The sequence below is a fragment of the Fusarium mangiferae genome (genome assembly GCF_900044065.1).
Source record: "Fusarium mangiferae strain MRC7560 genome assembly, contig: FMAN_scaffold012, whole genome shotgun sequence".
Taxonomy (NCBI): Eukaryota; Fungi; Ascomycota; class Sordariomycetes; order Hypocreales; family Nectriaceae; genus Fusarium; species Fusarium mangiferae.
Window position 1 is genome coordinate 354,842 of NW_024573932.1, and position 26,849 is coordinate 381,690.

General features: G+C 48.7%; 12 protein-coding genes and 1 non-coding gene across 13 annotated transcripts; 8 read left to right on the forward strand and 5 right to left on the reverse strand.

Annotated features, from left to right (window-relative positions):
- Positions 1–223: 223 nt before the first annotated feature.
- FMAN_07871 (related to tetracycline resistance proteins) lies at positions 224–1,786 on the forward strand (the record flags this gene model as incomplete). The annotated part of the gene is made up of 4 exons (XM_041821278.1): positions 224–514; positions 569–583; positions 632–1,033; positions 1,091–1,786. The coding sequence occupies 4 exons, from the start codon at positions 224–226 to the stop codon at positions 1,784–1,786; spliced, it is 1,404 nt and encodes a 467-aa protein (XP_041687074.1).
- Positions 1,787–2,398: 612 nt separating this feature from the next.
- tRNA lies at positions 2,399–2,507 on the forward strand. The gene is made up of 2 exons: positions 2,399–2,434; positions 2,472–2,507. It is a non-coding gene; the product is annotated as a tRNA-Pro (tRNA).
- A 412-nt stretch (positions 2,508–2,919) lies between these two features.
- FMAN_07872 (uncharacterized protein) lies at positions 2,920–3,990 on the reverse strand (the record flags this gene model as incomplete). The annotated part of the gene is made up of 1 exon (XM_041821280.1): positions 2,920–3,990. One exon carries the CDS (start codon positions 3,988–3,990, stop codon positions 2,920–2,922), a length of 1,071 nt encoding a protein of 356 aa, XP_041687075.1.
- Positions 3,991–4,568: 578 nt separating this feature from the next.
- FMAN_07873 (uncharacterized protein) lies at positions 4,569–7,067 on the forward strand (the record flags this gene model as incomplete). The annotated part of the gene is made up of 1 exon (XM_041821281.1): positions 4,569–7,067. The coding sequence occupies one exon, from the start codon at positions 4,569–4,571 to the stop codon at positions 7,065–7,067; it is 2,499 nt and encodes an 832-aa protein (XP_041687076.1).
- A 669-nt stretch (positions 7,068–7,736) lies between these two features.
- FMAN_07874 (related to monooxygenase) lies at positions 7,737–9,676 on the forward strand (the record flags this gene model as incomplete). Its single annotated transcript, XM_041821282.1, has 2 exons — positions 7,737–8,078; positions 8,132–9,676. The coding sequence occupies 2 exons, from the start codon at positions 7,737–7,739 to the stop codon at positions 9,674–9,676; spliced, it is 1,887 nt and encodes a 628-aa protein (XP_041687077.1).
- Positions 9,677–10,300: 624 nt separating this feature from the next.
- FMAN_07875 (putative DUF895 domain membrane protein) lies at positions 10,301–11,968 on the forward strand (the record flags this gene model as incomplete). Its single annotated transcript, XM_041821283.1, has 6 exons — positions 10,301–10,370; positions 10,417–10,645; positions 10,700–11,211; positions 11,258–11,337; positions 11,390–11,610; positions 11,662–11,968. 6 exons carry the CDS (start codon positions 10,301–10,303, stop codon positions 11,966–11,968), a joined length of 1,419 nt encoding a protein of 472 aa, XP_041687078.1.
- Positions 11,969–12,734: 766 nt separating this feature from the next.
- Positions 12,735–14,531, forward strand: FMAN_07876 (uncharacterized protein; the record flags this gene model as incomplete). The annotated part of the gene is made up of 8 exons (XM_041821284.1): positions 12,735–12,807; positions 12,857–12,997; positions 13,052–13,256; positions 13,305–13,317; positions 13,367–13,426; positions 13,474–14,030; positions 14,082–14,259; positions 14,307–14,531. 8 exons carry the CDS (start codon positions 12,735–12,737, stop codon positions 14,529–14,531), a joined length of 1,452 nt encoding a protein of 483 aa, XP_041687079.1.
- Positions 14,532–14,831: 300 nt separating this feature from the next.
- On the reverse strand, positions 14,832–16,415 carry FMAN_07877 (uncharacterized protein; the record flags this gene model as incomplete). Its single annotated transcript, XM_041821285.1, has 1 exon — positions 14,832–16,415. One exon carries the CDS (start codon positions 16,413–16,415, stop codon positions 14,832–14,834), a length of 1,584 nt encoding a protein of 527 aa, XP_041687080.1.
- Positions 16,416–17,584: 1,169 nt separating this feature from the next.
- On the forward strand, positions 17,585–18,019 carry FMAN_07878 (uncharacterized protein; the record flags this gene model as incomplete). The annotated part of the gene is made up of 1 exon (XM_041821286.1): positions 17,585–18,019. The coding sequence occupies one exon, from the start codon at positions 17,585–17,587 to the stop codon at positions 18,017–18,019; it is 435 nt and encodes a 144-aa protein (XP_041687081.1).
- A 297-nt stretch (positions 18,020–18,316) lies between these two features.
- FMAN_07879 (uncharacterized protein) lies at positions 18,317–19,207 on the reverse strand (the record flags this gene model as incomplete). The annotated part of the gene is made up of 2 exons (XM_041821287.1): positions 18,317–18,909; positions 18,967–19,207. 2 exons carry the CDS (start codon positions 19,205–19,207, stop codon positions 18,317–18,319), a joined length of 834 nt encoding a protein of 277 aa, XP_041687082.1.
- A 1,126-nt stretch (positions 19,208–20,333) lies between these two features.
- Positions 20,334–22,070, reverse strand: FMAN_07880 (putative 3-ketosteroid-delta-1-dehydrogenase; the record flags this gene model as incomplete). The annotated part of the gene is made up of 1 exon (XM_041821288.1): positions 20,334–22,070. One exon carries the CDS (start codon positions 22,068–22,070, stop codon positions 20,334–20,336), a length of 1,737 nt encoding a protein of 578 aa, XP_041687083.1.
- Positions 22,071–22,441: 371 nt separating this feature from the next.
- Positions 22,442–23,734, reverse strand: FMAN_07881 (uncharacterized protein; the record flags this gene model as incomplete). The annotated part of the gene is made up of 1 exon (XM_041821289.1): positions 22,442–23,734. The coding sequence occupies one exon, from the start codon at positions 23,732–23,734 to the stop codon at positions 22,442–22,444; it is 1,293 nt and encodes a 430-aa protein (XP_041687084.1).
- Positions 23,735–24,975: 1,241 nt separating this feature from the next.
- FMAN_07882 (uncharacterized protein) lies at positions 24,976–26,481 on the forward strand (the record flags this gene model as incomplete). The annotated part of the gene is made up of 1 exon (XM_041821291.1): positions 24,976–26,481. One exon carries the CDS (start codon positions 24,976–24,978, stop codon positions 26,479–26,481), a length of 1,506 nt encoding a protein of 501 aa, XP_041687085.1.
- Positions 26,482–26,849: the final 368 nt, after the last annotated feature.

Here is a 26,849-nt window from a genome sequence, read left to right on the forward strand (position 1 = left end):
GGGTCTCGTGAATCCATTCCTGATCTGGTTATACTGTCAACTCATCGTCAAATGCTGAACAATTATCCGTATCCAAAGATCCACATGATGTCGTCAACAACCAAGTTTAAAGAAATACATAAATCTCGTCATGTCGCTGAGAATCCTCCTCTTGTTTTTCACTTCTTTTATAGACGGCGTTTAAATTTAACCTAACCTCCGTTCCTGTCAGCACATCTCCACTATGGCTGCCTCTTCTACAGCCACAATTGGCTCCTACGAGCTGACGTCTCGCGCAATCAACGAGCCCCCTGCCGCTGCGGTCCGTGAGGGATCGGGTATTTTTGACGAAACTCGGAGGCTTGGCTCTCGCTACGGTGGAGATTACTCAGACGGCGGTGTTGAGAGCGTCGCCGCACAGAATGCTTCCGCCGAAGTTGCTGAGAGCTGGAAATATCCCCGCCAGAATGTTTTCAGGACCGGAGCGGCATTTTGGAGTCTTTTGACCTCCGGAGCCAATGATGCTGCATACGGCGTATGATCCCTGTGAAATTCTCTGCTTGATACCATTTCTGACATCAAATGACAGGCCTTGATCCCATACGTATGTAAAACCGGCCCTCCCGAGGGCTGAGTTGCTAACAGATCGCAGCTAGAAGAATATTACAACTTGAGTTACATCATAGTGTCTCTTGTTTTCCTCTCACCCTTTGTTGGCTATATCCTAGCAGCAGTACTGAACAATACCCTGCATCGACGGATTGGACAGCGAGGAATCGGGATCACTTGCGGAATTTGCCATATTCTCGCCTACATCATCATCGCCATTCACCCTCCATACCCCGTCTTGGTCCTTGCGTACTGTCTCGCTGGTTTCGGAAACGGAATAAGTGATGCTGCTTGGAATGCCTGGATTGGCAATCTCGACAAGGCCAATGAGACTCTTGGCTTCCTTCATGCATTTTACGGTGTTGGAGGAGTCATCAGTCCTCTTATCGCAACTAACATGATCGCAAAGGCTGACTTGCCTTGGTATACATTCTACTATGTTATGGTGAGTCACACATGTAGATATGCTTATGAAAGGTACAATACTAACTGCAATACTCAGATCGGGTTGGCCACTATCGAATTTGTTACTTGCACCTGGGCATTCTGGCCTAATGGTCCAGAAGTCTATCGCCAAACCATGGACGCGAGCAACGAGGACAACCAGGGCATGAAGGAAGCCTTGTTCAAGCTTCCTTTCGCTCGTGTCACTTGGCTTTGTGCCGCATTCCTCCTCTGTTACGTCGGTGTTGAGGTTTCTGTCGGTGGCTGGATCGTCCAGTTCATGATTCGCGTGCGAAAGGCTGAGAACTACCCAGCTGGTATGACCTCCATGGGCTTCTGGTTGGGTCTCGCCGTTGGTCGTGCCATTCTGGGGTTTGTAACGCCACTTCTTGGAGTCAAAGTTGCAGTATCTCTGTATCTGCCTGCCGCTATGGCACTGCAGCTAATCTTCTGGCTCGTTCCGAGCTTTTATGTCTCGGCCGTCACAGTGGCACTCCAGGGTTTCTTTCTCGGTCCATTATTCCCTGCAGTCGTCGTTGCTACTACAAAGATGTTGCCTAAGCACTTACATGTTAGCACTATTGGTTTCGCAGCCGCTTTTGGTGGTAGTGGTGCTGCAATTCTGCCTTTTGCGGTGGGTGCTATTGCTCAAGCCAAGGGCGTCAAGACTCTCCAGCCGATTATTCTGGCTTTCTTGACTGCATTGCTGGGGCTTTGGCTATGTCTCCCAAGAATTGGCAGGAAAAGGGATTAAGGCCCCAAGGGTCAGCAGCAATCAGTCTTTGCGTCACTATCTTGTCAAAGTCAGGTCAACCATAGCTCAGGGGCCCAACAAATCAAACTTAGCTCAATGATAGAACGAGGCCTTATAGAAAGTTGATTGTTTCTTCACAGCACAGCCAAATGATATGAAGTCTTGAAGAACCAGCATCCCTAGCCAGCCTCTGCGTCCCGAAAGTAACTCGACCTTTAAAAAGACATACCCTAAGTGCCATCATTAAATCCGGAAGCTTACAGGATAGTGATATAATGGCTACGATCAAATTCCGAGCCGCCACTCAATGCTTTCATGAATCATAAGTTCTCATCCATCACGGGCTAGTGCTGTAGATCCCGCGAGCCGTGCCGTCTGCTAGCCCCTCGTGGACGAATGGCCAAAAGTCACCACTTTCTATGAAAGATAGGTAGCAGGTAGACGAGCATTCAGCTTGTGGCTTGATGCTAAATAACAACATGGCTTAAGTCGTTTGACATAAGAGATAAATGCCTATCAATTCCGTAGATCTGCAGTGAGAGCTGTGCTGGAACTCGCATGTCTATAGGCACCCGGTTCTGGCCGCACTGATATCCCCAGGATCTAGTATCTGGCCTGATGGTCTAGCGGTATGATTCTTGCTTCGGGAGTGACATCTCAGTTCTGTTTCTAAAGAACTATAGTTTGCGAGAGGTCCCGGGTTCAATCCCCGGTCAGGCCCTGTTTTTGCTAGCCAGGCTGTTTGGTTTTCTTTTTCGTGATCGAGATAACATTCAGGAGACGGTATAGGATAGCTTCGTATTGCACCTGTGCTGTGCATGATGAGTTTGCCTGTTGAGGGACGTTGTATAAGATATCTTTCCACTGTGAAGGCACGCCTTCTTCTTTGTCAGCATCCACTGGAAATTGAATCCTCGTTTATCATGGGAACTCGTTGAAGATAGAAGTTCAGGAGAATCATGAACTTAAGATTAGTGGTTGTTCAGAGAACACAGTAGTTATTATCTATTATCAAGGTGTGCTACAGGATATAACCCAACGAACGTCTGCATAAGGCAATACTACTATTCAATATACCTTATAATCCGTATTGAAATTTTGACAAGTTTTGAAGAGTCAAAAAGGCCTCTCAATTAGAGTCCAACATCAGAAGCATTGATTTCCACAGTCTTGTTCTCCTTTAAAGCCTCTTTCACAGCTTGACAGACAACAAGTGCAGCTAGGCCATCTCTCGGTGTGCAATTCGGAGTCGCCTCACCACGAATAACCTTGATGAAGTGATCTAACTGTAGCTCGAAAGGCACGCCATCTGGGACAGGGACGTTCTTCTGAACAAGCTCCTGATGCCATGATTTTTGGCCTTCAGCATATGAAGATAGAGTCATATCTGGCACACTCAATGATGCGTCGGTGCCAAAGATACGGTAAAAGTCTTTACCAGTTTTGGGGATCAACGGGTTCTCTCCAGTACCAGACTCAAAGTTATGCGGTGACGGGACATTGTCCGAGAACAGGAAGCTTCCCACAGCACCAGACTTGAATCGAAGTGTCAGTACTGCACCCTCTTCAGCCTCAAACCCACGTTGGGATATCGTCTTCTCTGCATGAACCCGTGTGATGGGACCAAAGAGATAGTGCAGCAGATCGATCTCATGGACAAGATTGATGAGAACAACACCGCCCGTATCCTCTCTTCGCCATTCCCGTGGAGGGTCAAAGTATTCCATTGGTTTATAAGTCGCCCAAATTCCATTCACTGCAATGATTTTCCCAAGAGAACCAGAACCAACAGTTTCCTTTGCAGTCATCATATAGGGATTGAATCGTCGATGATGTGCGACCAAAGCCTTGACGTCTAATTTATCGAGATGATCAACCAAATCCTTTCCGCTCTGAATATCTGTACAGAAAGGCTTTTCAATGAGTATGTGAATACCCGCTGAGGATAGCTCGCGAGCCAAAGGGACGTGCGTATGATTGGGCGTGCAGATAATGGCTGCTCGAGGTTTATTCGACGATTGCAGCATATCGGCCACGGACTTGAAGTAGACAGCTCCAAGCTCTTGAGCTAGTTGTTCACCATTTGGCATTAGGTCGACAACAGCTACCAGCTTTGCTTGGGTGTTCTTGATCACAGTCTGGGCGTGGCGAGGCCCAATTAGGCCGACGCCAATGATGGCAAATGTGATGGGCTCAGAAGACATATTGAATTGGAGTAATCGGTGCTCTCTGATGATCTCAAACGACATGGTCTTCTACGCAATTTATACCTCTATATCGGCTCCTTGTGACTCATTATTATCGCCAAAATGTTTACCCCAGACGCTTTGATGTGACAAAGGCGGGGTATGGGGAATGTTAATTGAGGCCATCGGGGCGATGGATTTTAGTATCGCGTTAAACATTTTACCGTCCCGAAAATGATCTGACAAACTATAGCTTATACAGCAAGGCTAAGCCACTACGGGAAAACCCAGCTTCCCTGTGCTCAAGACTGACGGTTTTTAAACAGAATGGTAGATTCGAGTGGGCGTCCGCCACAATAGTTCAAATTGGATGTGTACCATGAATAGGGATTGAAAGCCCAACGAATAAGCTTGCGGCAGCTAGATAATCATTAGACGGAATATTGTTCGACCGTTGAGTCCCAACGGTATTCGATAGCTGCGACGCGTGATTTGAGGAAGGACCTGTTTCAAAACATCAACATCACACTTGAGTAACCGACCGACCATACGACCACATTGAAGAGTCTCATACAAGGGTCACAATTCGAAAGAAAATGTCTCGTGATGAAACCTCCTCCTCTGATGTCTCCGGAAGTGATAATGGACAGGAAAGACCGGATTCATACCCTTTCCCATTGAAGAACACACCAGCAGACGAGGTTGAAATCGAGTCAAAGAGAAGAGGAAAAAGCATTTATCAGAACTATGAAATCCTTGGAAGAATCCTGGAGCGGCATGAAGAGACCATACAGAAGCGATGGCTCAAGAAAAACAGAAAGCAACGGCTCGAGGTCCTTCTCACTGCATGGCCAGACATGCCACCGACCCACCGGCCTTTTTATGACCTTTGGCGACATGTAGACACGGATCCTGAGGTCAAGGTCAAGCAACATAGTTCCATCTTGTGGCCTTATATCAATAAGGAGTCCCTTGGCAAGCCCACGCCGTTCCTCTTACTTCTCAATTCTAGAGGCCGTCACCCGCCTCCCTTGTTCCTCGATAAGGATCACCAATACTTCCACAAAGCAATACAGACCGGAATGGTAGTGAAAAAGCCGTACCCTACAGAAGACATGAGTATTCTCCTCCGCGGCGTTCCCGAAGACGATTATGGGATCGTGAAGAAATTCCCAGAAGCTGCCCCGGGAGTTTGGCTTCATTTGTCAAATAAGGACTATGCCTGGCCAACATCTACCCTCTATGGCAAGGAGTGGCCGGTGTGGCAGTATTCTACCGCATCGGGCATAGTGATTCTAGAGATACAAGAGCGCTTGATGGACTTCCTTGTCAAGTGCTGCTATCGAATCCTGCACGAAATTGAGCCGCACAACTTATTCAGTGATATTTATCCTGTTCAGCCCGAACCCGAGCTTCCTTCGACTACGCAGACTGAAGGATTACAGACCTCCCTTCTCGAGATTACCTTTGAAGCACCTTACCGTGTGCCGACTCGGCTCAACTTTGCCAATCTTGAAAAGCTATTTGCGGCTAGGGCCGCCGCTGCAGAGGATCACGTATGGGCGATGCGCGAGGATCCCAATTACTTTGCCGAACAAATCAGTGACATGTACGATCATGTGCTACTCATCGGCGATACGAGAGAACATAAAAGCAAATGGGGAGCAGCCATTGGTGAGGTTCTGGCTAACGCATACACAATGATTGAGGTTTTCACTGGAGCTCATCGAATTACTAAACGCCTGTGTCAACTGCAAGAAAAATATGCGAGTGTTGTAACCCCTACCGAGAAACTGCCCGATGAATACAACAATCAGATTCGCCATTTCCTTTCTTTCGTACTTACTATGAGAGAGGTTATTTTTCTGCCGAAGCTCGAGCTCTTGGTCAAGCGTTCCCCCCTGTTCCGAGCTGCTATGAACCTTTGGCGCTTTCGCCCTGAGGACAGGGATAGGCCTCTGACATATAACGAGCAATTTTGGCTCAAATGGGTCGTCGGGCATCTATATGATTCGAGGGGCATGCTTGATGACGAGAATGACGTGGTTCCTGATATCTTTGCAATGAATATGGTCGTGGATGATCTGGAACTACAGATGGAAAGGGATAAGACAATTCGCGACTTGCTATCACCAACTGCCCATGCCATGATGGGTGACTTCACTATAATCATCCAGACTTTGCATGCGCTCGAGCGTTTCGAACCGTGGAATCGAGGTTTCGGTGGTGAGGCTGACGATGATTCTATGGACTGGTCGACAGATTCTATCAGAGCCAGGCTTAGCATTTTGGAACAAATTCACGAAGCTTTTGAAAGCACTCCCGCGCCCGCTCTTCTCCCGTTTGTCGAAAATAAGCTGGGGAAGTTTACATATCCGGAACACCGACGCAGGAACAAGGAGAACGTCGAGATGATGCGGCGAGCGGAGTCCAATCTAGATGCATTCTGGACCAGAGCAGACCGGTATCTCTACGATCGGACAAAGAACATGAATGAAAGTATCCTGATGGGACTCCTAAAAAGTCCCCGTGTTTTGCAGAGGACACCTGAATGGGCTGAGCCCACGAAGGAGAAGAGACAAGTCCTTGACATTGAGCAACCCTTGTCGACTTTTTTCTTTGGGCTGTTCATTGACGATCGAGACACTAAGGCATCAGGTCGTCTTTCAGCGAAGCCAGCCAAGACGAAACTCAAGACAAGAGGAACTACGACTAAATCAACGGAGACCGATGAAGCTCCAGCTGAAGCGATGGCCGAAGTCGCACTCGAAGATCCGAAGCCGGTATTCAAGGTCGACCGACGAGCACTTAAGACATTCCGCATTCTCTTTTACGATCCAGATGTCACTTCTACCCCCGGTGAAGTTCCATGGAACGACTTTTTGCATGCGTTGACTTCAGTTGGGCTTGCTGCCGAGAAGCTATACGGGTCTGTTTGGCAATTCTCACCATATACTCTGGAAGCCAATGGGAGTATTCACTTTCACGAACCTCACCCACATAATAAAGTACCCTTTGTCATTGCTAGACGCCATGGGCGGAGACTTTACCGAACTTATGGGCGGACTGGGGAGCAGTTTGTCCTTGATAAGTAAGATTATGTGGGCCGAAATACTAGATAGGATATGAGGTATTCAATGTGTTGAAGTTGAGCATGGATGAGATGCGATGATGTGTCTACTGAAGGAATGCAGTGACACAATGGACTAGCCTAAAATGTTTTTAAAGAACTAGTAAATTCTATCTTTATGAGTGACCCAAGGGCTAGGCTCGAGGGAACAAGAGTGAAAAGCTAGGGTCGCGTAACTTCACGCTTCATTGAAACCTTCGACAACCAAGTTAAGCGATGAAGGCATACTGGAGTGAACCTTCCAACCTCGGATACTACTTCAGGTTCACTCCGCATATCGGAAGCGACGGTAATTAATTGCTTGGGAGTTGATTGGATCGAGATTTCAGGGTCTCATGCTGGAGTGGCAGGGCCTTGATGGTGTGAGAGCGTGGGGCACAAGCGTGATTGAGACTAACAAAGACGCAATATGGTGAAAGAGGAACGGGAGATACGACAGCGAATGGCCATGCAGAATGATTAGATTACGACATGATGTAACAGAAGAGCTAGCTAACGTGCTCATGGGAAAGATGCGATAAGGATAGAAGAATAGCTCAATGCATTCAGTATCCCAGTCCTGTCGCTTGGAGAGCTTCATCGGCAATTGAACCTTCACCATCATTCCCGAGCACGATATTCCCGTCAATTAACGATGGCTACCGCAGCAGTAATTAACGGTGCAATCAATGGCTTCAATAATAGAGAGTCAGACTTGTCGCACGTTGCTGTAGAGAGTGCGCCGGCTGAGAAGTCAGCTCCAATTACCCAGACCAAGGACAGCGCATCAACGACCGTACGAGATGGACCAGACGTGGACGAGACATCGCCTTATTACAGCCCTCGCCTGAAACTGGTCGAGAGATTCGTCGACGAGCCACGTCCGCTAAGAGTTGGTGTCATTGGCGCTGGCTTGGCCGGGATCACAGCAGGCATTCTTCTACCAGCCAAAGTCCCTGGAATCAAGCTTACCATTTACGAAAAGAATGCCGATGTGGTACGTCAAATCATCATATTGGTTGAAAATTGATATAACTGACAACTGTTTAGGCAGGGACATGGTTTGAGAACGTTTACCCCGGTGTAAGATGCGATATTGCATCGCACGTCTACCAAAGCACATTCGCGCCCAAGACAGACTGGTCGGACAAGTACGCACCCGGCCACGAGATCCGAGAATACTGGCAATCGGTCGCACGAAAGTTTGATGTCTACAAATATGTCAAGCTCGATACCAGAGTCGAGGGCACAACCTGGGACGATGAAGAGGGCGTGTGGATCACGAGGCTGCGGAACGTGAAAACGGGCGAAGAGACGGTCGAGAAGAACGAGTTCATCTTGACCAGTATCGGACGATTCAATGATTGGAAATTGCCTGATTATCCTGGAATATCTGAGTACAAAGGACACCTTCGCCACGCCTCCAATTGGAGCACGGATTTTGATCCCAAGGATAAGACGGTTGCTGTCATTGGCAATGGAGCGAGCGGTATCCAGGTCACAGCAAACCTCCAGCCAATTGTCAAGCGACTCGATCATTATGCTCGTAACAAGACTTGGATTGCCGCGTCTTGGGCTGGTGAAGAACGAAAGATTGAAGCCCAGCCATATACAGAGGAGGAGAAGAAGAAGTGGGCAGAAGACCCCGACGCATACTTGGCCTTCCGAAAGGACCTCGAGAGTTTATACTGGACCAGATTTGACTCATTCTTCCGGAACAGCGAGTCTAATCAGAAGCTCCGCGAAGCATTCATCGATATCATGAAGAAGCGCCTGGTAAAGAAGCCAGAACTACTCGAGCACATCGTACCAGACTTCTCGCCGAATTGTCGACGTCTGACACCTGGGCCAGGGTATCTCGAGGCCATTACTGAAGACAACGTAGAGTACATCCGTACACGAATTAAGCGCTTCACAGAGACGGGCATCGAGACTGAAGATGGCAAGCAGAGAGATGTCGATGCTGTCATCTGCGCGACTGGCGCAAACGTCGACATGGTTCCGGCATTCCCTATCCGAGCTCATGGACAGGAGCTCAGTAACCTGTGGAAGGCTGATGGAACATACGGATATCCTTACACATACTTTGGGCTGGGAACACCAGGTTTCCCTAACCTTCTCTTCGTCCATGGACCGCAAGCAACAGGGCCATCAGGAACAGTCCCTCACAGCGTCGAGACTCAATTGACATACTTCGCCAAGGTCCTGCGCAAGGTCTCACGACAGGGCATCAAGTCCTTGAGCCCTTCTAAACAAGCAGCAGACGACTTTGTGGAGTACTCAGACGCATTCTTCGCCAAGACAGTTCTTACAGATAAATGCAGTTCATGGTACAACGGTGGCAGACCTGGAGCGAGAATTCACGGGCTCTGGCCAGGAAGCGCAGGACATATCACATTTGTGCGACAGGAGCCTAGATGGGAAGATTGGGAGTACAAGTATATCGGCGACTCCAAGAACCGTTTTGCGCATTACTTGGGCAATGGATGGACCAAGAGAGAGACGGATACAGAGGCTGACCAAACGCCGTATCTTCAGAGGCCAGACAAGATCGATTTGCGGGATATTCACGAGAAGTGGTGGAGTATTCCATAGAAAGTTAGTCTAGTACCTCTGAGAATAAAGCGAAGATGAGCTTTTGGGCAAGATCTCGTCATGACATGGTCCCACGCACGTAATCGCGCGACTCGCCCGCACCTCCACGTGGAGAGCCCGTCTAATCTATCACGACTGCACTAAAGCATCGGAGCCGCTAAACATCCTTGCATTAGCTTCGTTAATGGGGCCATCTTTCTCGGGGAGTTGATCTCAGATCCTCCCTCCACGTACGCAGACTGATACTTGGAGCCTTAACCGAGGACAGGTCAAACGACGGGACTATGCTAGCGAGCAAAACATCTCGAGTCTCGAACCGGATACATACCGAGATTCTGGTAAACGCAATGCCGCCACAGATATACGTTTTGCGCTAGAAGAATTAATGCCCAAAGGGCTGGGACTTCGGCAGTTGAGCTGTAGGTGCGGTCAAGGGTTGGATGGCGTGCTGGTGCTATCGTGTTGGGCGGTGGTTTCATGATGGGAAGGGAAATATAAATGTTGATCTTGTACCTACTTCTACAGAACATTTTTACAGCCGTGGCTCGCTAAAGATTCTGACAGCTCTCAAGCTTTCTCTTCTGTCTCAACTTTCTTCAGTCTATACAGGATCATTCAGACAAGATGACAGTGGTGGAAAATCGACATGCGGACAGCGAGGTTGCTGCTCCTCCCAAGGATCAGCTTCTTCCTGGTAAGACACACTCCCAATATGCACGTCGTCTACTAACACTGTCCAGTCAAGTGGTATCGCTCCACATTCTTCAACATCACAGTGCTTGGCTTGTGTAACTTGTCTGCCCCAGGCATCTGGGTAGCCATGAACTCGCTTGGTGCCGGTGGTGCAGCCTCGCCTAAGCTCATCAACGCTGCCAATGCCTTGACGTTCTGTCTCATGGTGGTGTCCTGTTACTTCTCGAGTGCTATGGTTCGATACATCGGCATCAAGGGTGCTTTGATCTTTGGAACGTAAGTCTACCCACACGATCGTACGTACTTGTGAACACTGCTGATGGGAGGTAGTCTTGGCTATGCACCTTATGCAGCTGGTCTGTACACCAACAACCGCTTCGGAACAGAATGGCTCGTCCTCGTCGGTGCTGCTCTCTGCGGTATCTCAGCTGGTGTCTTCTGGATGGCCGAGGCCGCTATCGCCATCGCATATCCTGAGCCCTGGAACCGTGGTAAAGCTCTGGGTTACTGGCTCACCTACCGTCTATCGGGTCAGATCCTCGGTGGTGCTATCAACCTTGGCCTCAATGCCGACCGCAACGAGGCTGGAAAGGTCTCTTACACTGTCTACCTCATCTTTATTGCTCTCCAAGCTGTTGGTCCGTTCGTTGCTCTGTTGCTCAGCAAGCCGCATCAGGTTCAGAGGAAGGATGGTGTCACGGTCAAGCTGGAGATTGATAAGCTTCCTAGCTTCGAGCTGAAGGAGACCGCCAGACTTTTCTTTACGAAGAAGTTCCTTCTGGTCGTTCTATTCATTGGACAGGCTGTCTTTGCGGAATCCGTATTCTTCACTTATCTTGCTTGTAAGACTCCCCGGTCTCGCTTCAGGCATGATACTAACTGATGCAGTGTGGTTTTCTGTTCGATCCCGTGCTCTTGGATCTTTCTTAGGCGGTATCGTTGCCGTCACTGCTGGTAATATTCTGGGTGTAGGTCTCTCAACCGCCCATCATGCCTCTGTTGCTGACAACTTCTTGATAGGCTTGGCTCGACCGTACCAAGGTTTCTCTTCGATTCCGCACCCGGTCTTCTTTCGCCTTCCTTGCTACTCTTCAAGGTGCCTGCTGGATCTGGGCCACAGTCTTGGTTACCAGGTTCCGTGAGACAAGACCGACCTACGATTGGGTCGATTCGGGATTCGGCCATTCATTCGCCATCTTCTTGTTCCTCACACTGTCGTTCCAGCTGAACTACCTCTTCCTGTGAGTAAACATGAACGCACGTTACATGACCATGACCTAATGATTCTCTAGCTACTTCGTTATCCATCATCTCGCCAACACTCAAGACGAAATCATTCGTTTCTCCGCCCTTCTCCGAGGTACCGAGTCAGCCTGGCAAGCTCTCAGCTACGGCATTACCTCCTTGCCTCTTTTCGCTGAGGTTGGTGGAGTTTACTTCAACTTCGCGCTTTGGGGTCTTTCTATCTTCCCTGCTTGGTTGGTGCTCAAGGATTTCGGTTCTCATGCCGCTCCTTCTCTTGAGAGCCCCATCCAGGAGGTTGATAGTCAGAAGTATGGGTCTAACTCCGGCGAGGACAGTGATATCAAGAAGCACTAGATATTGATAAGCTTATTTATGGACTCTGCGGAGGTATCAAAATAGTCTGAGAGTGCATGGCTCTAGAAAGTCGTGAATATAGAGATTTTATAGATATTAAATCTAGAATATTTATACGAGAGTTGTTGAAGCCGTGCACCTTTTGAAATGCCTGTTGATAGAAGATCAAAACACAGACAATCCCAAGCCGTTTACCACCCTTCCAACTTCCCTATACATCATATGAAAATCTGATAACCAATTCCTTCTAGAATGCGTGATGTCTCAGAAGATCTCCGATTCTACGCCTCTGCAAGCCTCCACGCGTGCAGCCCACGTGGGCGTGATATGCCACTCCCGACAACTCGGCACTCTGACTTGAAACTTCCGAGCTAGAAACACCCGAGAAAACAACCCTGATAGAAATTCCCAATCTTTTACCCATTTGTGGAAGTTCCCCGAGCTTATCGTATGTGAATTGAGGGGTTGATCGGCATTTCATATGAGCAAGACTCAGTGATGATTGCGCCATCGGTTAGTCCACCAAAACCCTCTTACACGCCAAGGTGTCATATCTATAGCCTAAGGATACCCTGTCTAGAGCTATCACTTGCATATTCAGTCATGGGCTTGAGAATCACGCAATAGTCGCCTGGAAGTCCTGTATCGGCACCGATATCCGGAGCGTCTTAAAAGAAGAATAAGCTGGGAACCAGTACATCACCACCCAAACAACCAAGTCAGGCATAATCCAATCAGATTAGTTCCATTTTTGACAGTCAACGTCATGGCTTCCCAAGACCAAACGGCCCAGCAGGGCAAGAAGAAGAGCCTTATCGTCAATGCCTTTGTAATGATGTGTAGGTGCCCCTCATCCCAGTCTTATAAAATATACTGATAAGACTCTAGGTAGTGGTCATCAATCTCCAGGACTCTGGAGGCATCCTGAAGATGAATCTTGGAGGTTCAAAGACACTGAGCACTGGGTCGAATTGGCCAAGTTGCTAGAAGACGCCAAGTTTCATGGCATCTTCATCGCTGATGTGCTGGGTAAGAGACTTGGTTCATGAGGGGTTGTTTTCAGAGTTCTGACGACTAAAATAGGAGGCTACGATGTTTACAAGAAGTCTTTGGAACCTGCTATCATCTCCGGAGCTCAGTGGCCTCTTACAGAGCCGTTGGCGGTTATTCCTGCCATGGCTGCTGCAACTAAGAATATTGGATTTGGTGCCACAGTTTCTGTTACATATGAGCAGCCATATCATCTTGCTCGGCGGTTATCCACAGTCGATCACCTCACAAAGGGCCGGTAAGTTTCTATTTACATAAGATAGGAAATAACTGACAGTTTTAATAGTCTGGGCTGGAACGTAAGAATGTTGAGCCTCGTTCTGAATTCACTACTGATAAGACTTACAGATTGTCACTGGTTACCTAGACTCAGCCGCTCGCAACCTTGGCCATCCAGTTCAACTTGCCGTAAGTGAGATCCTTGAAGTAATAATTCAGTTTCTGATGATAGTTAGCACGATGAACGCTATGCCCAGGCCGAAGAGTATATGGAAGTCATGTATAAGCTCTTCAACTCATCCTGGCGCGACGACGCTGTCAAGCTAGACCGCGAGCGAGGTATCTACACGGATCCCGCCCTTGTTCGTCAAATCGACCATAACGGTAAATACTTCAACGTTCCCGGTCCTCACGTCGTGGACCCCAGCCCGCAGCGAACACCCCTCCTTCTTCAAGCAGGGGCCAGTAAGCCAGGTAAAGCATTTGCGGCACAGCATGCTGAGGCTATCTTTACTTCTGCGCATGCACCTGCAGTGTGTAAGAAGAACATTGCGGAGATCCGACAGGTTGCGAAGGAGCAGTTCGGCCGAGACCCGAACAACATTAAGGTTCTCGCTCTTGTCACGCCTATTCTTGGTAGGACCGAGGAGGAAGCTCGGGCTAAGTATGATGAAGCGAAGAAGTATGCTTCGACTGAAGGTGCTCTGTCACTGTTCGGTGGATGGACTGGTATGGACCTGAACCAATACGGCGATGATGAAGAACTTCGACAGGTTGAAAGTAACGCTGTTCGGTAAGTTTCTTCCTCATAAGCTTAAGTTCCTGAACTCATATGGTTCTTCAGATCAACTGTAGAAGGCTATGCCAAGTTCTCACCTGCAAACTCAAAGTGGACGAAGCATACTGTCGCCGAGCATGTCAGCCTTGGAGGCAACGGACCTCTATTCGTTGGTACACCCTCTCAAGTAGCTGATAGTCTGCAAGTATGGATCGATGAGGCAGACGTCGATGGTTTCAACTTTGTAAGTTCATATGTAGCCAACCACGGGATGTTACTAACTCTGACAAGGGATATGTACTATTCCCGGGTACATTCAAAGATATCATTGAACTACTACTCCCTGAGCTTCGATCAAGGGGTCTCTTCTGGGACGACTACGCAGTGCCTGGTGGTAGCTACCGAGAGAACTTCTATGGCCTTCCTGGGCAGAAGTATCCTCTTGATGAGCATGCTGCTTCCAAGTATAGGTGGGCTGCTGGGGTGCCTGCAGGCGAGCATAAGATTCCGCAGTAGATATGCCCGAAATTAGTTTCAAAAAGATAAATAAAATCAAGAGTAGTTTGAGTGGGAAATTTATGTGAGGTTCAGACTCTGTCAGGTAATCAAATCGCGGACGATGAGCTTCCAGATCCATTCAATACAGCCGACTGAGTTCACACACTGTCCATAACACGATATTGTGATCGTTTTATTCTGATGATGTGCTAGTTTATGGATTATGTGGTGTGCTCTTGGATTTAAGGTGTGTAAGGGTTACATTGGAGGTAGACTCGTAAAGCTGGTCAGACGGCTTATGACCTTGGAAAGTCCTATTTACAACTCATAACGGAACTCCTTGTTCTCCAGATCGGTCAGATCCAGAAACTCGTGGTTCTCTTCCACTCTGTACTGATCCCCCAGCGCAGCTCTCTCGGCATCCCTCTTTTTGTTCCTTCGATCGAAGACCCATCTCATGACTAACAAGTCAATGGTGCAAAGGAAGTAAATGATGCAGATGGAGATTTTGGCGGGAAGATATCGTGGCCCATCACGAGCTTGAAAGGTGTGAGGTGAGATGATGTTTCCAACAGTATATGCGATAGTTCCGATACACGAGACGGTGATCTTCTTGGTAGAGCCAGCCACGTTGGAGCTTTGAAGTCCGAGAATAGTGGTCCAGCCAATGGGAATACCTCCAGTTGTGTAATATCCAATGAGGGCGGGAACCTTTTCAGTGGTAGCCATCAAGATGGCTCCGATGATGGCAGGGATATGGCCAGCAATGCAAAAGAACAACCGTTGTCTTGTCTTCATAGCTCCGTAAGTCAGGCCGATCAGGAAGACAATCTCCCAAGCTCCGAGGGGAGTGACCAGCAACAGAGACTCCTCATTGGTATATCCCATACCTTTAACAAGAATATTTCCGAAACTGGTGGCAATAGAGTTAGGAATGTTGGCAGCAAAAACCCAGAAGGCATATAGCCAAGTCATGCTATCAGTCAAAGCCTCCTTGACATGAGCCCACTTGAACGTCTGGGTACCAATGCCCTGCACGTTTCCTCGAATACGCTCAAGATGCATGGCTTTCTTCTCCTTGTCCAGGAATCCAGCAACTGCAGGAGAATCTGGCATGATGAACCAGAAGCTGATTCCTACCACAACAGTGAGAAGACCGAGAACGAGGAAGATAACTTGCCATCCTTTCAAAGCAGCATCTGGATCTTTGCCAACGTGCGTTGCAACGCCGTAAGCAAAATATCCACCAAACATCTGGGCGGCGCCGCAAACGGAAAACCAAATTCCAACTCGAAAAGCTTGCTCCTCTTTCGTGTACCATTGAGATGTGAAGAGGACCCAGGCTGGGACAATCGCAGCTTCGAGGGCACCCAGAAAGAACCGACAAGCGAGAAGGCCACTGAAGTTATGGCATGCAGCCATACAAGCAAGCGTTACGCCCCATAGTGTAACGTTGACCGATACGTACTTGGCGAGAGGGAATACTTGAAGAAGTCGAACAGTAGGGAACTGAAAGCCGAGTTGACCGAAGAAGAAAATCGAAGCGACCCAGTTGAACTCGTTTCCCTTGAGACCAGTTGATTGTTGGATGCCAGTAACGCTCGCATAGGAAACTGCAGTCTTGTCGATGTACTGTAAGAAGTAAACGGTACAAATGAGAGGCATTATATGAGTATCGATGCGGCGGATGAGTCGTTTGTTGGCTCTGGCGTCGAAAGGTTGACTGATTCCGCCGGTTTCGTTCAACAAGTCAAGGGCAGCATCTGCTCCGTCTTTGTGAACATGATGGTCATGTTTTGATAGGTCATTTACATCAGTATGGGCATTTTTGGCCGAGTTGTTAGAAGAGTCTGGTTCGTCAGCCCCGACGGGAGCTGGCTCGATGGCCTTGTCATCTGCCATAGTTCAGTGAGAGAGCAGGCGAGTTTGCATGAAAAGCAGCCGCCATGGTAATCTGTTGGTGGGTGTCATATTTATATCTTTAATTTGATGAAAAGAAAATGTCGACATCGCATCCTATTCATTTGAAGCCAACAGGTCCCACGTTGTGTGGAGTGATTTATCAAGGATAATCACTCCAGCTTCCTATCTGGGTTTATCATGCCCACTCAAATCGACATGTCGACCCATTATCTGAACTTCAGCCAAGCACGTCATTAGGAGCTGAATGGTGTGAGGAAAGACTACACGACCTATTCAAATTCTTCATACAACAGATACGAGTTTCTCGATGTAGAGTAATTCATGGCGTTAGTGCCATATCAGAATCATGGTTTATAAGATGCAGCATACAGTGTATACAGCACAAGTCTACCAGGCTACCACTAAAGTGAACCAGGGCATTGAACTGCGAGTGCTGCAAAAGACTCATCTTGAGCCAGTGTTACGGAACAACCCATTGGTTAACTGTAATCATATCATATACATTATGTCTCAGCCGATGTCTAACGAGATACCATCATGGCTGCCAAATTACCAGCGGAAGCAGTATCACAAGCATAAGAACTTATGAAACTTGTATGGCGAACTTCATGATTAACCGAGAATCACCACAAAGAAATTTTTGTTGATTTCGCGCATCGGGATACGAGGTACGAAGCCTAATACGTCGGTGGCATTTGGGTATCATTTTCCAAACTTCACGACGCCCGTGAAGAAAGGTTTTATAGCTCGCTAGACATTTTCACGGGTGCCATTGCGGATAAAGAAACACGCCGAGCTCTCACTCAACAAGAAGCTTGCTTATCCTGCAATTACTATCATTCTTCGGTTTCGTCCTCGCAACAGGCAGCAACTAGTCATTGCCTTACTGTCATTGGATCACGGACGCCACTGAGTTGGTACAGTGCTGTTTTAACCTGTAATTAATGTAACAGTGACGATCAACGAAGTTCACCAATAGTCTTGGCCCAAAAGCGCCTCAGCTTACCCAGGCCTGGTGGAAAGGGCTGAAGCTCAGCTTGTATAAAGAAGGGCGTGCTCCGGTTGAATTTGCAACTCAAAGAACCGCTTCCCTGCCAATATTTATCAGCTTTCAAACCTCTTATCTGTAATTTTGGCACGCACATATCATGCCTCGATATATGATCCTCATCAAAGCTTCTCCAGAAGCTGAAAACCCAACTTCCACTGGACCCGAGATCTTTGAAGAAATGACCACCTTCAACGAAGAGCTTCATGCAGCTGGCGTTCTTCTCTCAGCCGATGGCCTTAGTCCAACCAAAGATGGCTACCGCGTTACATACTCCATGGATGGTCCTGCACAGGTCACCAAGGGGCCTTTTGACGTTGTGGGAGAAGGGCACGTTTGTGGCTGGTGGATTCTCAAGACCAAAGATGGCGAAGAAGCTGTTGGATGGGCGAAGAAAATACCTTTCAAGGGGGGCGAGGTTACGGTCAGGAAGATTGCTGAGTTGGATGACTTTGGGGACAGTGTGCCGGATGATGTGAGGGAGAGGGAGAAGAAACTCGCCAAGGATCTGGAGAAGAAAAATGAGCAGAACTAAGAGTTATACAAGGCTGATCGTGTTGCTATGTTGGAGGGAATAGGTGTTGATACCTCATTTGCGACTGAAGCATCAGGTCAAAGGCAACTTACAGGTCACACTCATTGCTAGTCATCATTCATAATTGCTTGAATGAGACAAGGATATTGTTAAATAAATTCTTGGTATTGAAATGGATAATTAAGAAACATATAACCGGCTGAACCAATCAACTCCATGCTTTGCTATACAACACCTTGAAACCTTTTTACCCTCAGGCTCTACATAGCTCCCCTCAGGGTCCATCTCATTCATGAACTAGGGCGCCTCGTGAAGACCACCAGGTCCCTGGTACCCGTTCTGTGATGGGTGAACCCAAGGCTGACCAGCCATTTCAGCCGGAGCCTGCTGCGTGGGAGCTTTGTAGTACTCATGTACAGGCTGGTTTTGCGCACCAACAGGCATCTCACTGGGCGGCGCGTATCCTCCAGCCGTAGCACCTTTGCCCTTTCGGAAATGTCGCCAGAGAAGAAAGCCAGCACCGGCGAGCAGGGCAATACCTCCAATGGTCGCGCCGACCGCCACGCCGGCTACAGCTCCAGTGGAGAGGCCTGAATCATCTTTGTCGGAGGAAGTGTCTGTTGTTGTCTCGGTCGCAGCGTCGGTCGTTGTCGTCTCAGAGAGGGCGCCGGTCGATGAAGGGCTGGGGAGGGCGGTTGTTGAAGCAAGAGAGGCAGATGTCGTCTCGTCTTTGGGGACAGTAACGTTGAACGCAGCTGAGTTGGCAACGATATCGTTTGTGCCAGACTTGAAGAGGGAGTAGTGGAAGACAGCGTCTCGGTTGTCACCAACTTCTGTAGAGAAACCGCCAAAGTTGACTGTCCAGATAAAACTCGTCGATGTTGTGTTTTCTAAGCATCAGATGTTAGCTGATAGGGACTTCAGAGAGTCGACGCGTGCGTGTGTACCTTTCAGCTGGACGAAGAACTGGGTCCCGCCACCAGCTTGAGGATAGTCCTGCCAGAGCAATAGGTTGGTCTCTTCAAGGTCCGTATTCCATTCCACGTTCATGCTATCATCGACATCGTATGTTGGGTTGTTCTTCCATCCCGATGAACCAGATCCTCCAGGGGTGATAAAACTGGTGTCAGCAGCAACTTTGGCGGCAAAGCTGCTCAGCAGTACAGTGAAGGGCAAGATGGCGATCATCATGTCGTTATAGAGCTTCTCTCAAAGAATATCAGAATTTTCAGCCTCGCGATCCTTAACAAGAGGCTATCACGAGTTTCTGTTGGTCGCCCAGTCTCAGCAGACCAAGATGATAAAAAGCAGAAGAGAAAAAGCAGTAGAAGGGGAGACACCACGCTCAGTTGCTCTCAGTCCAGTCTCTGTTTCATCACTCAGCCCCGATGGGCGAAGATCCCTGTCTTAGCGTTGAAGGGGAAATTTTGGGGGCCGGGGTGTTGTCCAGTGAGACGGTGAGATTATAGGTAGGAGTTCCGCTTTCTTACACTCGAGACCACTAGCTCGGATCCTTCTGATACCAAAATTAATTTAATGGCGTGGATTAGGAGCGGATTTATAAGAGACTCCGACTGAGGCTGCACCGACGGGAAATTGAAGTTGAGTTAGTGGCCATAGCACGGATATGTTGAGATACCCGACGGAGGATGGTTTTCGGATCAACAACTTGAGCCACTGACCAAATATCCTGACAAAGCTATATTTACACTCTAATTGGATCTAATGTTTACGTATAAAGCTTAAAATCAACCGTATTGTTTAAACATGAACAATCACCGCCGTTGAGGGATAATTTTACCAAGCCACGCGATCCAAGCTAGCCAGGCCCAAGTTCGAGCTTAGACGCCCGATGATCCCTGCAACCAGTCAGCCTTAGCCATGGATATCCATGGGTTCAAGCGCCACTCCGAGGCTTGGCTTCGGGTAGGGCCCTGCCGGCCGATGTGTTTCAGCCATCAAAGCAGATGTTGACTACCCTGAAGCGACCAAAGGATGAATTTTTACGCAGTCTGTTGAGTCCAATATGAGGTTTTAGTTAGTTCTTATGTTTCCAACGACTCAACTGTGTGCATGCGGTCGGGTTACATCTGTAGATAGAATTCTTACAGCATTGTGGCTGCTGTGCTGTGCTTTGCAGCTAGATGAAACGTTGATCTCACAGCACAGGCATATCGGGACAACCATTTCATCAACATAAAGGATTGTCATATCATCTTACTCATACTAGTCTTGTATCAACATCAAACATATCTCTACTTGTAAAATGCGCCAAAACCAATCCAAAGCATAGGAAACCTTTCCGATCACCAACTCAGAGGCGAGAGTTCACCTTCTTCAGATCTCCTCCATCGGAATCATTCTCACCCAAGATCTCACGAACAAGAGCCCTTCCAGCAGCACGTCCCGAGAAGATGCATCCTCCAACAAACGTTCCTTCAAGAGAATTATACCCATGTACACCTCCACCGCCAAAGCCTGCAACTTCACCAGCTGCGTATAGCCCAGGGAACGGTGTGCCGTCTGCACGCATGACATTGCTATCCAGATTCGTCTCAATACCGCCCAAGGTCTTGCGCGTAAGAATGTTCATCTGCACAGCGATCAAAGGTCCATGGGCCTTGTCAAGGAGTCTATGGGGTGGAGCAACTCGGCTTCGGCGATCAGCCCAGTATGTTCGTGCATTGTTGATAAGCATTGCTTGTGCGTCCTTTGAGAATGGGTTGTTGAACTGGCCGTCTCTTGTTTCAACCACCTCTTTGATAGCGTCGAAGTCTAGTAGTGGACCATTGCGTTTCTTGGCGAGTTCGTTCATACCGACTACTAAATCTTCCAGGTTGTCGCGGACCACAAAGTCCTTGCCGTGCTTTTGAAAGTTCTGGACAGGGACGGTGCCTTTCTTGCCAAAGATTCGAGTGAGAAGCAACCAAATGCTCTTATTAGTAACATCGGGATTCTGCTCCGAGCCAGAGAGGGCGAATTCACGGGCAATGATGCTCTGGTCGAGGATGAACCAGGTGTAGTCATATCCTGTGCTGCAGATATACTTCAATGTCGCAAGGGTATCGGTACCTGGGTAGAGGAATGGTGGCAGTCGCTTGCCAGTTGCGTCGAGCCAAAGAGATGAGGGGGCAGGGAGAACTCTGATACCATGGTCTGGCCAGATGGGGTTCCAGTTCTGAAGGCCCTCAGTGTAATGCCACATTCGGTCGCGGTTGATGACGTTTGCACCGGCATCTTCGGATATACCGATCATTCGTCCATCGACATGATGAGGAACGCCGATGACAAAGGTCTCTGGGATTTTGGGGCCTAATCTCTCGACAGGCCATGCAGCCTTGACGGCATCGACGTTTCCTCCAATACCGCCCGAAGAAACGACAACTGCTGAGCCGTAAATTTCAAACTTGTCTTTTTCAACCCGGTTCGACTTGACTCCACGGGCAGCATCATCGTCCTCCAGAATTGTACCACGTACTCCAACAGCACGTCCGTTGTCGTCGACGATCAACTCATCAACTCTGTGTCTGAACTTGAAGCTGACGATGCCGTTCTCTGCAGCTTTCTTGACAGGGTCTGCAAAAATCTTGACGACCTCTGGTCCTGTACCCCAACTGACATGGAATCTTGGAACGGAATTTCCATGGCCATCTGCAGTGCCATCACCTCTCTCAGCCCATCCGACATTCATCAAGAAGCCCAGGCCCCTCGCCCTGACATAATCCTCCATCTCATCGGTGGCAAAGTCCACAAAGGCCTTGGCCCACTTACGCGGCCAGTAATCCTCCTTTTCTCGATCAAATCTCGCTGAGCCCATCCAATCTCTGTACGCCAGCTCCTTGGAGTCTTTAATCCCCATTCTTCGCTGATACGAAGAGTCGACCATAAACAAGCCACCCAGCGACCAAAAAGCTTGTCCGCCGATGTTGTTTTCATTTTCTTGATCGACCAACAGAACGGGGACTTTGCGCTCTGAGAGTTCAAAAGCTGCGACGAGGCCAGCCAGGCCAGCGCCGACGATGATGACGGGTTGTTTCTCTTGAGAAGCCATGATTAAATTGAGTGATTATGTTTTGGAAAAGTAAGAGAAGCGGCGCAGACTCGCAGTATATGAAGACGGAGGTTCGGGACGCGCGGGGTTGGATCATACCGAATAGAGTTGGTCTACCCTTGTCGATGCCTCGGCTCGATGGATATGCGCCAAGCCACAGTCGCAGATGCAAGGAATGTAAGACTTGTATATAGAGACGGCACTTTTCACGGGATACAATAATTGGATAATGGCCTGATCAGGCGGTCATAGAGTTTACTTGGTCTCATTCATCAATTATGCGTTTATACGACCTCAGGTATCTGGGTTCCGAAATTCAAACTCAACGCCGATCTCCAAAGTACTTCTAAATATCAACCGGTCTCTTCGGGTCATAGACCAAGATCAGGCTTCTTGGCCTGCTCGATCTTCAGCTTCTTGTCTTCCTCCGAGAGCTTGTCCCACTCGGCGACGTTCTCGTCCCAGAGCCTCACGCACTCCACGTTCCAGTTGCAGTCCTCAACCTGACCGTATGCTGGATGACGGTAGCGAGGATGCTTGCTGGGCCAGTTGGAGGCATGATAGTGATGCTTAACCAAAGCTCCACGAGAGTCGTGGTTGCCAGAGTCTGAGTGGCCTTGCCCTGCACAAAAGGCCTCGACGTTGAGGACAAGAACCCGACCGACAACTCTAGACTCATCTAGGTTGTGGAATAGATCCCATGTGACTTTTCCGCCACGATGATTCTTGCGCATCTGCTCCAGCAATGCTCCTGTAAAGGCAGAAGGACCAGTGCCGCTGATGACTTGGTCAAAGGTAAGCTCGATATCTCCGAGAGCAACCTTTTGTTTCTTTGCTTCAGCCTTGAGCCAGACCATGATATGCTCGATGAGGTGTAGCATGACTGGTTGGTGAGGCTTCGCAATGATAGTCCATTGGCAGAAAGACTTTGATTTCTTGCCTAGGATAGGATGATCGCTGAACTCGGGCTGATCAATCTCAACACCAACAATCAAGTCAATGTCTCTCTCGTCGTATCGCTCAGGGATAAAACGATGCACGGGTCTCAACGCTTCGACGTCAATGTCTGCATAGACACCTCCTTGAGCATACATGATCATGTATCTTAGGAGATCAGCCTTGATAATATGCAAGTTGATGCTCTTGTAAAACCTGACAATGTCCGGCCGATTTATCGCACTCCCCGCACCAAAGTGCTCCTCCACAAACGCAAGCTCATTGTCGTCTGTGAGAACTTCATATCGCATCCCAGGGTTCTTGTTGACCCACGTTCTTGAAGTGATCAAGTCACGATCCTCAAAGTTTAATGGATCGACTTTCCACGTTTGCCAGATCTTTTGTGGAAACGTGCTAAAGCGTGATGGTGTTGATACAATCTCTTTTTCTTTTCGGAACACGCCGAGGGGGCTGGGTATAGAGTAGAAGATGTCGAAGTTGAGGATGATGAAGAGGACGATGACACATGCCATGTACAGTGGTATACATCGTTGCATCTGGGCTGGGACTTTGTTTCTGAACTTTGCTGTCGAGGCTGCCAGAGTCGGCGAGCCCAGTGGAGTGCCCATCTTGTTGTCGTAGCTGTCGGTCTTTGTAACGGTCCACTCAACAGTGGTAGGAGGGATACGAAGATTAGACGGGATGTTTCGACGAGGGCTACTCGCCATGACCAGGAGACGTATTCACAGGCAAGAAGCTTCTCTGCAGACAAAGCAGAAGATACACTGAGCAGACGAGGAGAGAGAGGAAAAAAAGAGTTATCTGCAGATGGAAAATGCAACATGCAGCTGAGCCCTAGAACCCTTAAGTGGAACTCGAAGTAACCAAGCTTTTACCAAGAAAAGAACTACGGACCTTTTCACAAGACGAGAGAGCCGTTTTCTTATCAAATTACCGTCTTGCAGCTGCGGAAGAGGGCCGAAGAAGGATTGTGGAGAGAGAATCCATGGCTGACCCCATGTGATTGTTGTGCATCTCGGCAGGGGTTGAGCAGAGAACTTCCAGGAAAGGCAGCTCCTCCGTAGGATGGGGGGGATCGTGGAGGTGGGCTTGGGAGCGGCCTGGCCTGGGGTATTACGAGGCCGTGCTTCTGGGGGGGATGTTATGGGGCATGGGGTAATTAAGTGGCCGAGTTTGGTGATGCATCAGAAAGTGAGGTTGTTGGTTGTGAGGAGTCGTCTTGATGTCAGTCCAGCTATAGTCTACCCGTAGTGAAACTCTAAGAATAGGTCACACGTGTGTATAAACTGTAATTGGCAGTATCGAGATCAACATACCACAGACATTGTGGCTTTAACGTGCCTTGCAGAAGTCTAACGTCAAGCCACCCATGGAATGGATAGAATCGTTAGGCATACAACTCCCGTCTTGGCTTGTGATCCGGGGAACGAGCCTCGGATATAGCCCCTGTCCCCAATCCCCGCACACGAACCATTCCCTAATCACACAAGCCTCCCGCCCTAACCCACGAATCCTCATCCATTGTTGGTTGAGCTAATTACTCACTGTGGCTGCCGAATTTCCGCTGGTTGTCTGTCCTAAAGGCGCTTTTACGGAAGGATTCTGCGACGCCGGCGCCCCTCATGTAACATCACCGCGGTGCAACGTCATGAGGGCCACGATATGCCTCCATCGAGATGATGATTTTCCCATTCACGCCGTTGGTCTCCGCACACCAAAAGTCCCAATCCCTGCTTCGTGATAATTACCCCATCTTCAAGGGCCTTGTTTTTTGTCTGTCATATTTTTACACATGCTTTCCTCGGCTTGTGATGCTTAGTTGGGGCTTTTCTCCGAGTCGCATATCGGGAGTTGCGGAGTACATCAGGTCCCTCGTCTTCATCAATTGAGCAGACAACATCTTGAATTTGTCAAGATTTCTGCTACGAAGCCTCAATTCGTGTTCAAAATGTCGCCTCGAACAAGCGGTCTCCTCGACAGCGACGATTGGGATGAGGTCAAGACGGACTCAGGCTCAGACTGGACGCTTGCAAAGTCCTACTCATCCTGGAAACCAGCGGCTGCAGGCGGCAAATTAAAACACATCATCAACACCACCAGAGCTGCAATTCGCGCCAGAACACGGCCTATAGAGAACCTCCGTCCAACAGCTTACCTAGACGGTCTCCGAGGTTTCGCAGCGCTTCTCGTGTACTTCCATCATCATGAACTTTGGGCACACGACATCGTTGGCCAGAACGCAATCCTCGAGAATGCTTTCGGCTATGGAGGAAAGCATTACTTTGCATCATTCCCCTTCATAAGGCATTTCTTCACAGGCGGCCATTACGCAGTATCGACATTCTTCATCATCTCAGGCTACGTTCTGTCGCTCAAACCAATGGGACTAATTCAGTCTGGAGAGCATGCACAATTGGGCGATGTCATAGCATCTTCGCTCTTCAGGCGCTGGATTCGCCTTTACCTGCCTCTCATCATGTCTATGCTTGCCTACATCACACTACTACACATCTTTGGCGTCTGGGTACGAATCATGACACAGCAAAAGAGCTGGTACGACGAGCTTTGGGCTTTCTACTATGAGTTCAAGAACTTTAGTTTTGTCTTCAAAGAAGGTGGCGAGCCATGGTTGACCTACAACCGCCACTTATGGTCTATCCCCATTGAATTCAAGGGATCTGTCGTCATCTTTACAGCACAGATGGCGTTCTCTCGATGTTCGAAGAATGCTCGCCTCTGGTGTGAGACGGGCTTGATCTTCTACTTCATGTACATCGCAGATGGGTCATTCTACTCCATGTTCACAGCTGGTATGCTCCTCTGCGATTTGGATCTTCTTGCCAGCAAGGGCGATCTACCCCGCTGGATGGCACGTCTGGAACCTGCCAAGGAGTTCATCTTTTACCATCTCCTAATCTTCAGCTTGTTTCTTGGTGGAGTCCCATCTGAGAACCGCAATGTTGAGCAACTTGCCAAGAACAGGGGCTTCTACTACCTTTCGTGGTTCAAGCCTCAAGCAGTGTTTGACTACAAATGGTTCTACCTCTTCTACGCAGCTGTCTTCTTGGTTGCATCTATCCCTCGAATCTTCTGGCTGAAGAGCTTCTTCGAGACGAGATTCTGTCAGTGGCTTGGGCGCATCTCGTTCGCTCTATATCTGGTCCACGGCCCAGTGTTATGGACCATTGGCGAGAGACTCTACGTGGCAGTGGGGTGGCAGAACGAGGAGATCATGAAGAACATTCCTCATTGGGCAAACAAGCTAGCCCTGCCAATGTCTGGACCCTTGGGATTGGAGATCTCATTTCTCCTCCCTCAGCTGATTCTCGTGCCCTTGACGTTTGGGCTAGCTGACGTCGTGACACGGTTTATCGACACGCCCAGCGTCAAGTTTGCAGCGTGGTTCTATAAGAAGGCGTTAGGGGATCCAACTAGCAAGCAGGCCAAAGCGTAGCATAGATCTTGACGCAGAACAAATCAAGCTTAATTCTTTTCGGTAACATCACATGTGTCATTGCCATGCTAGTCTCAGCTCTCCCACCGTTAGAACTTAGATCTGAAGATATCTACCGTACCCTCAGACCCTCGATGTCAGATCGATTTGGGGCATAATGTCGCATGCTCTTTTTTTTTTTGCTTGTGATCCTCGGCTCACCGCCAAGTGATGGAGGGTCACCTGCATGAGATTGCCGTTGAAGAAGGCAACGGCTTCGTATTACCAAGCCATGTCAGGAACCCCAACCTCTTCTCATTACGCTAATCCCCGCTCCCGCGACTAAGATCTGCACACCTCCACGATCAGAAAAGAACGTCCCCTGTTCA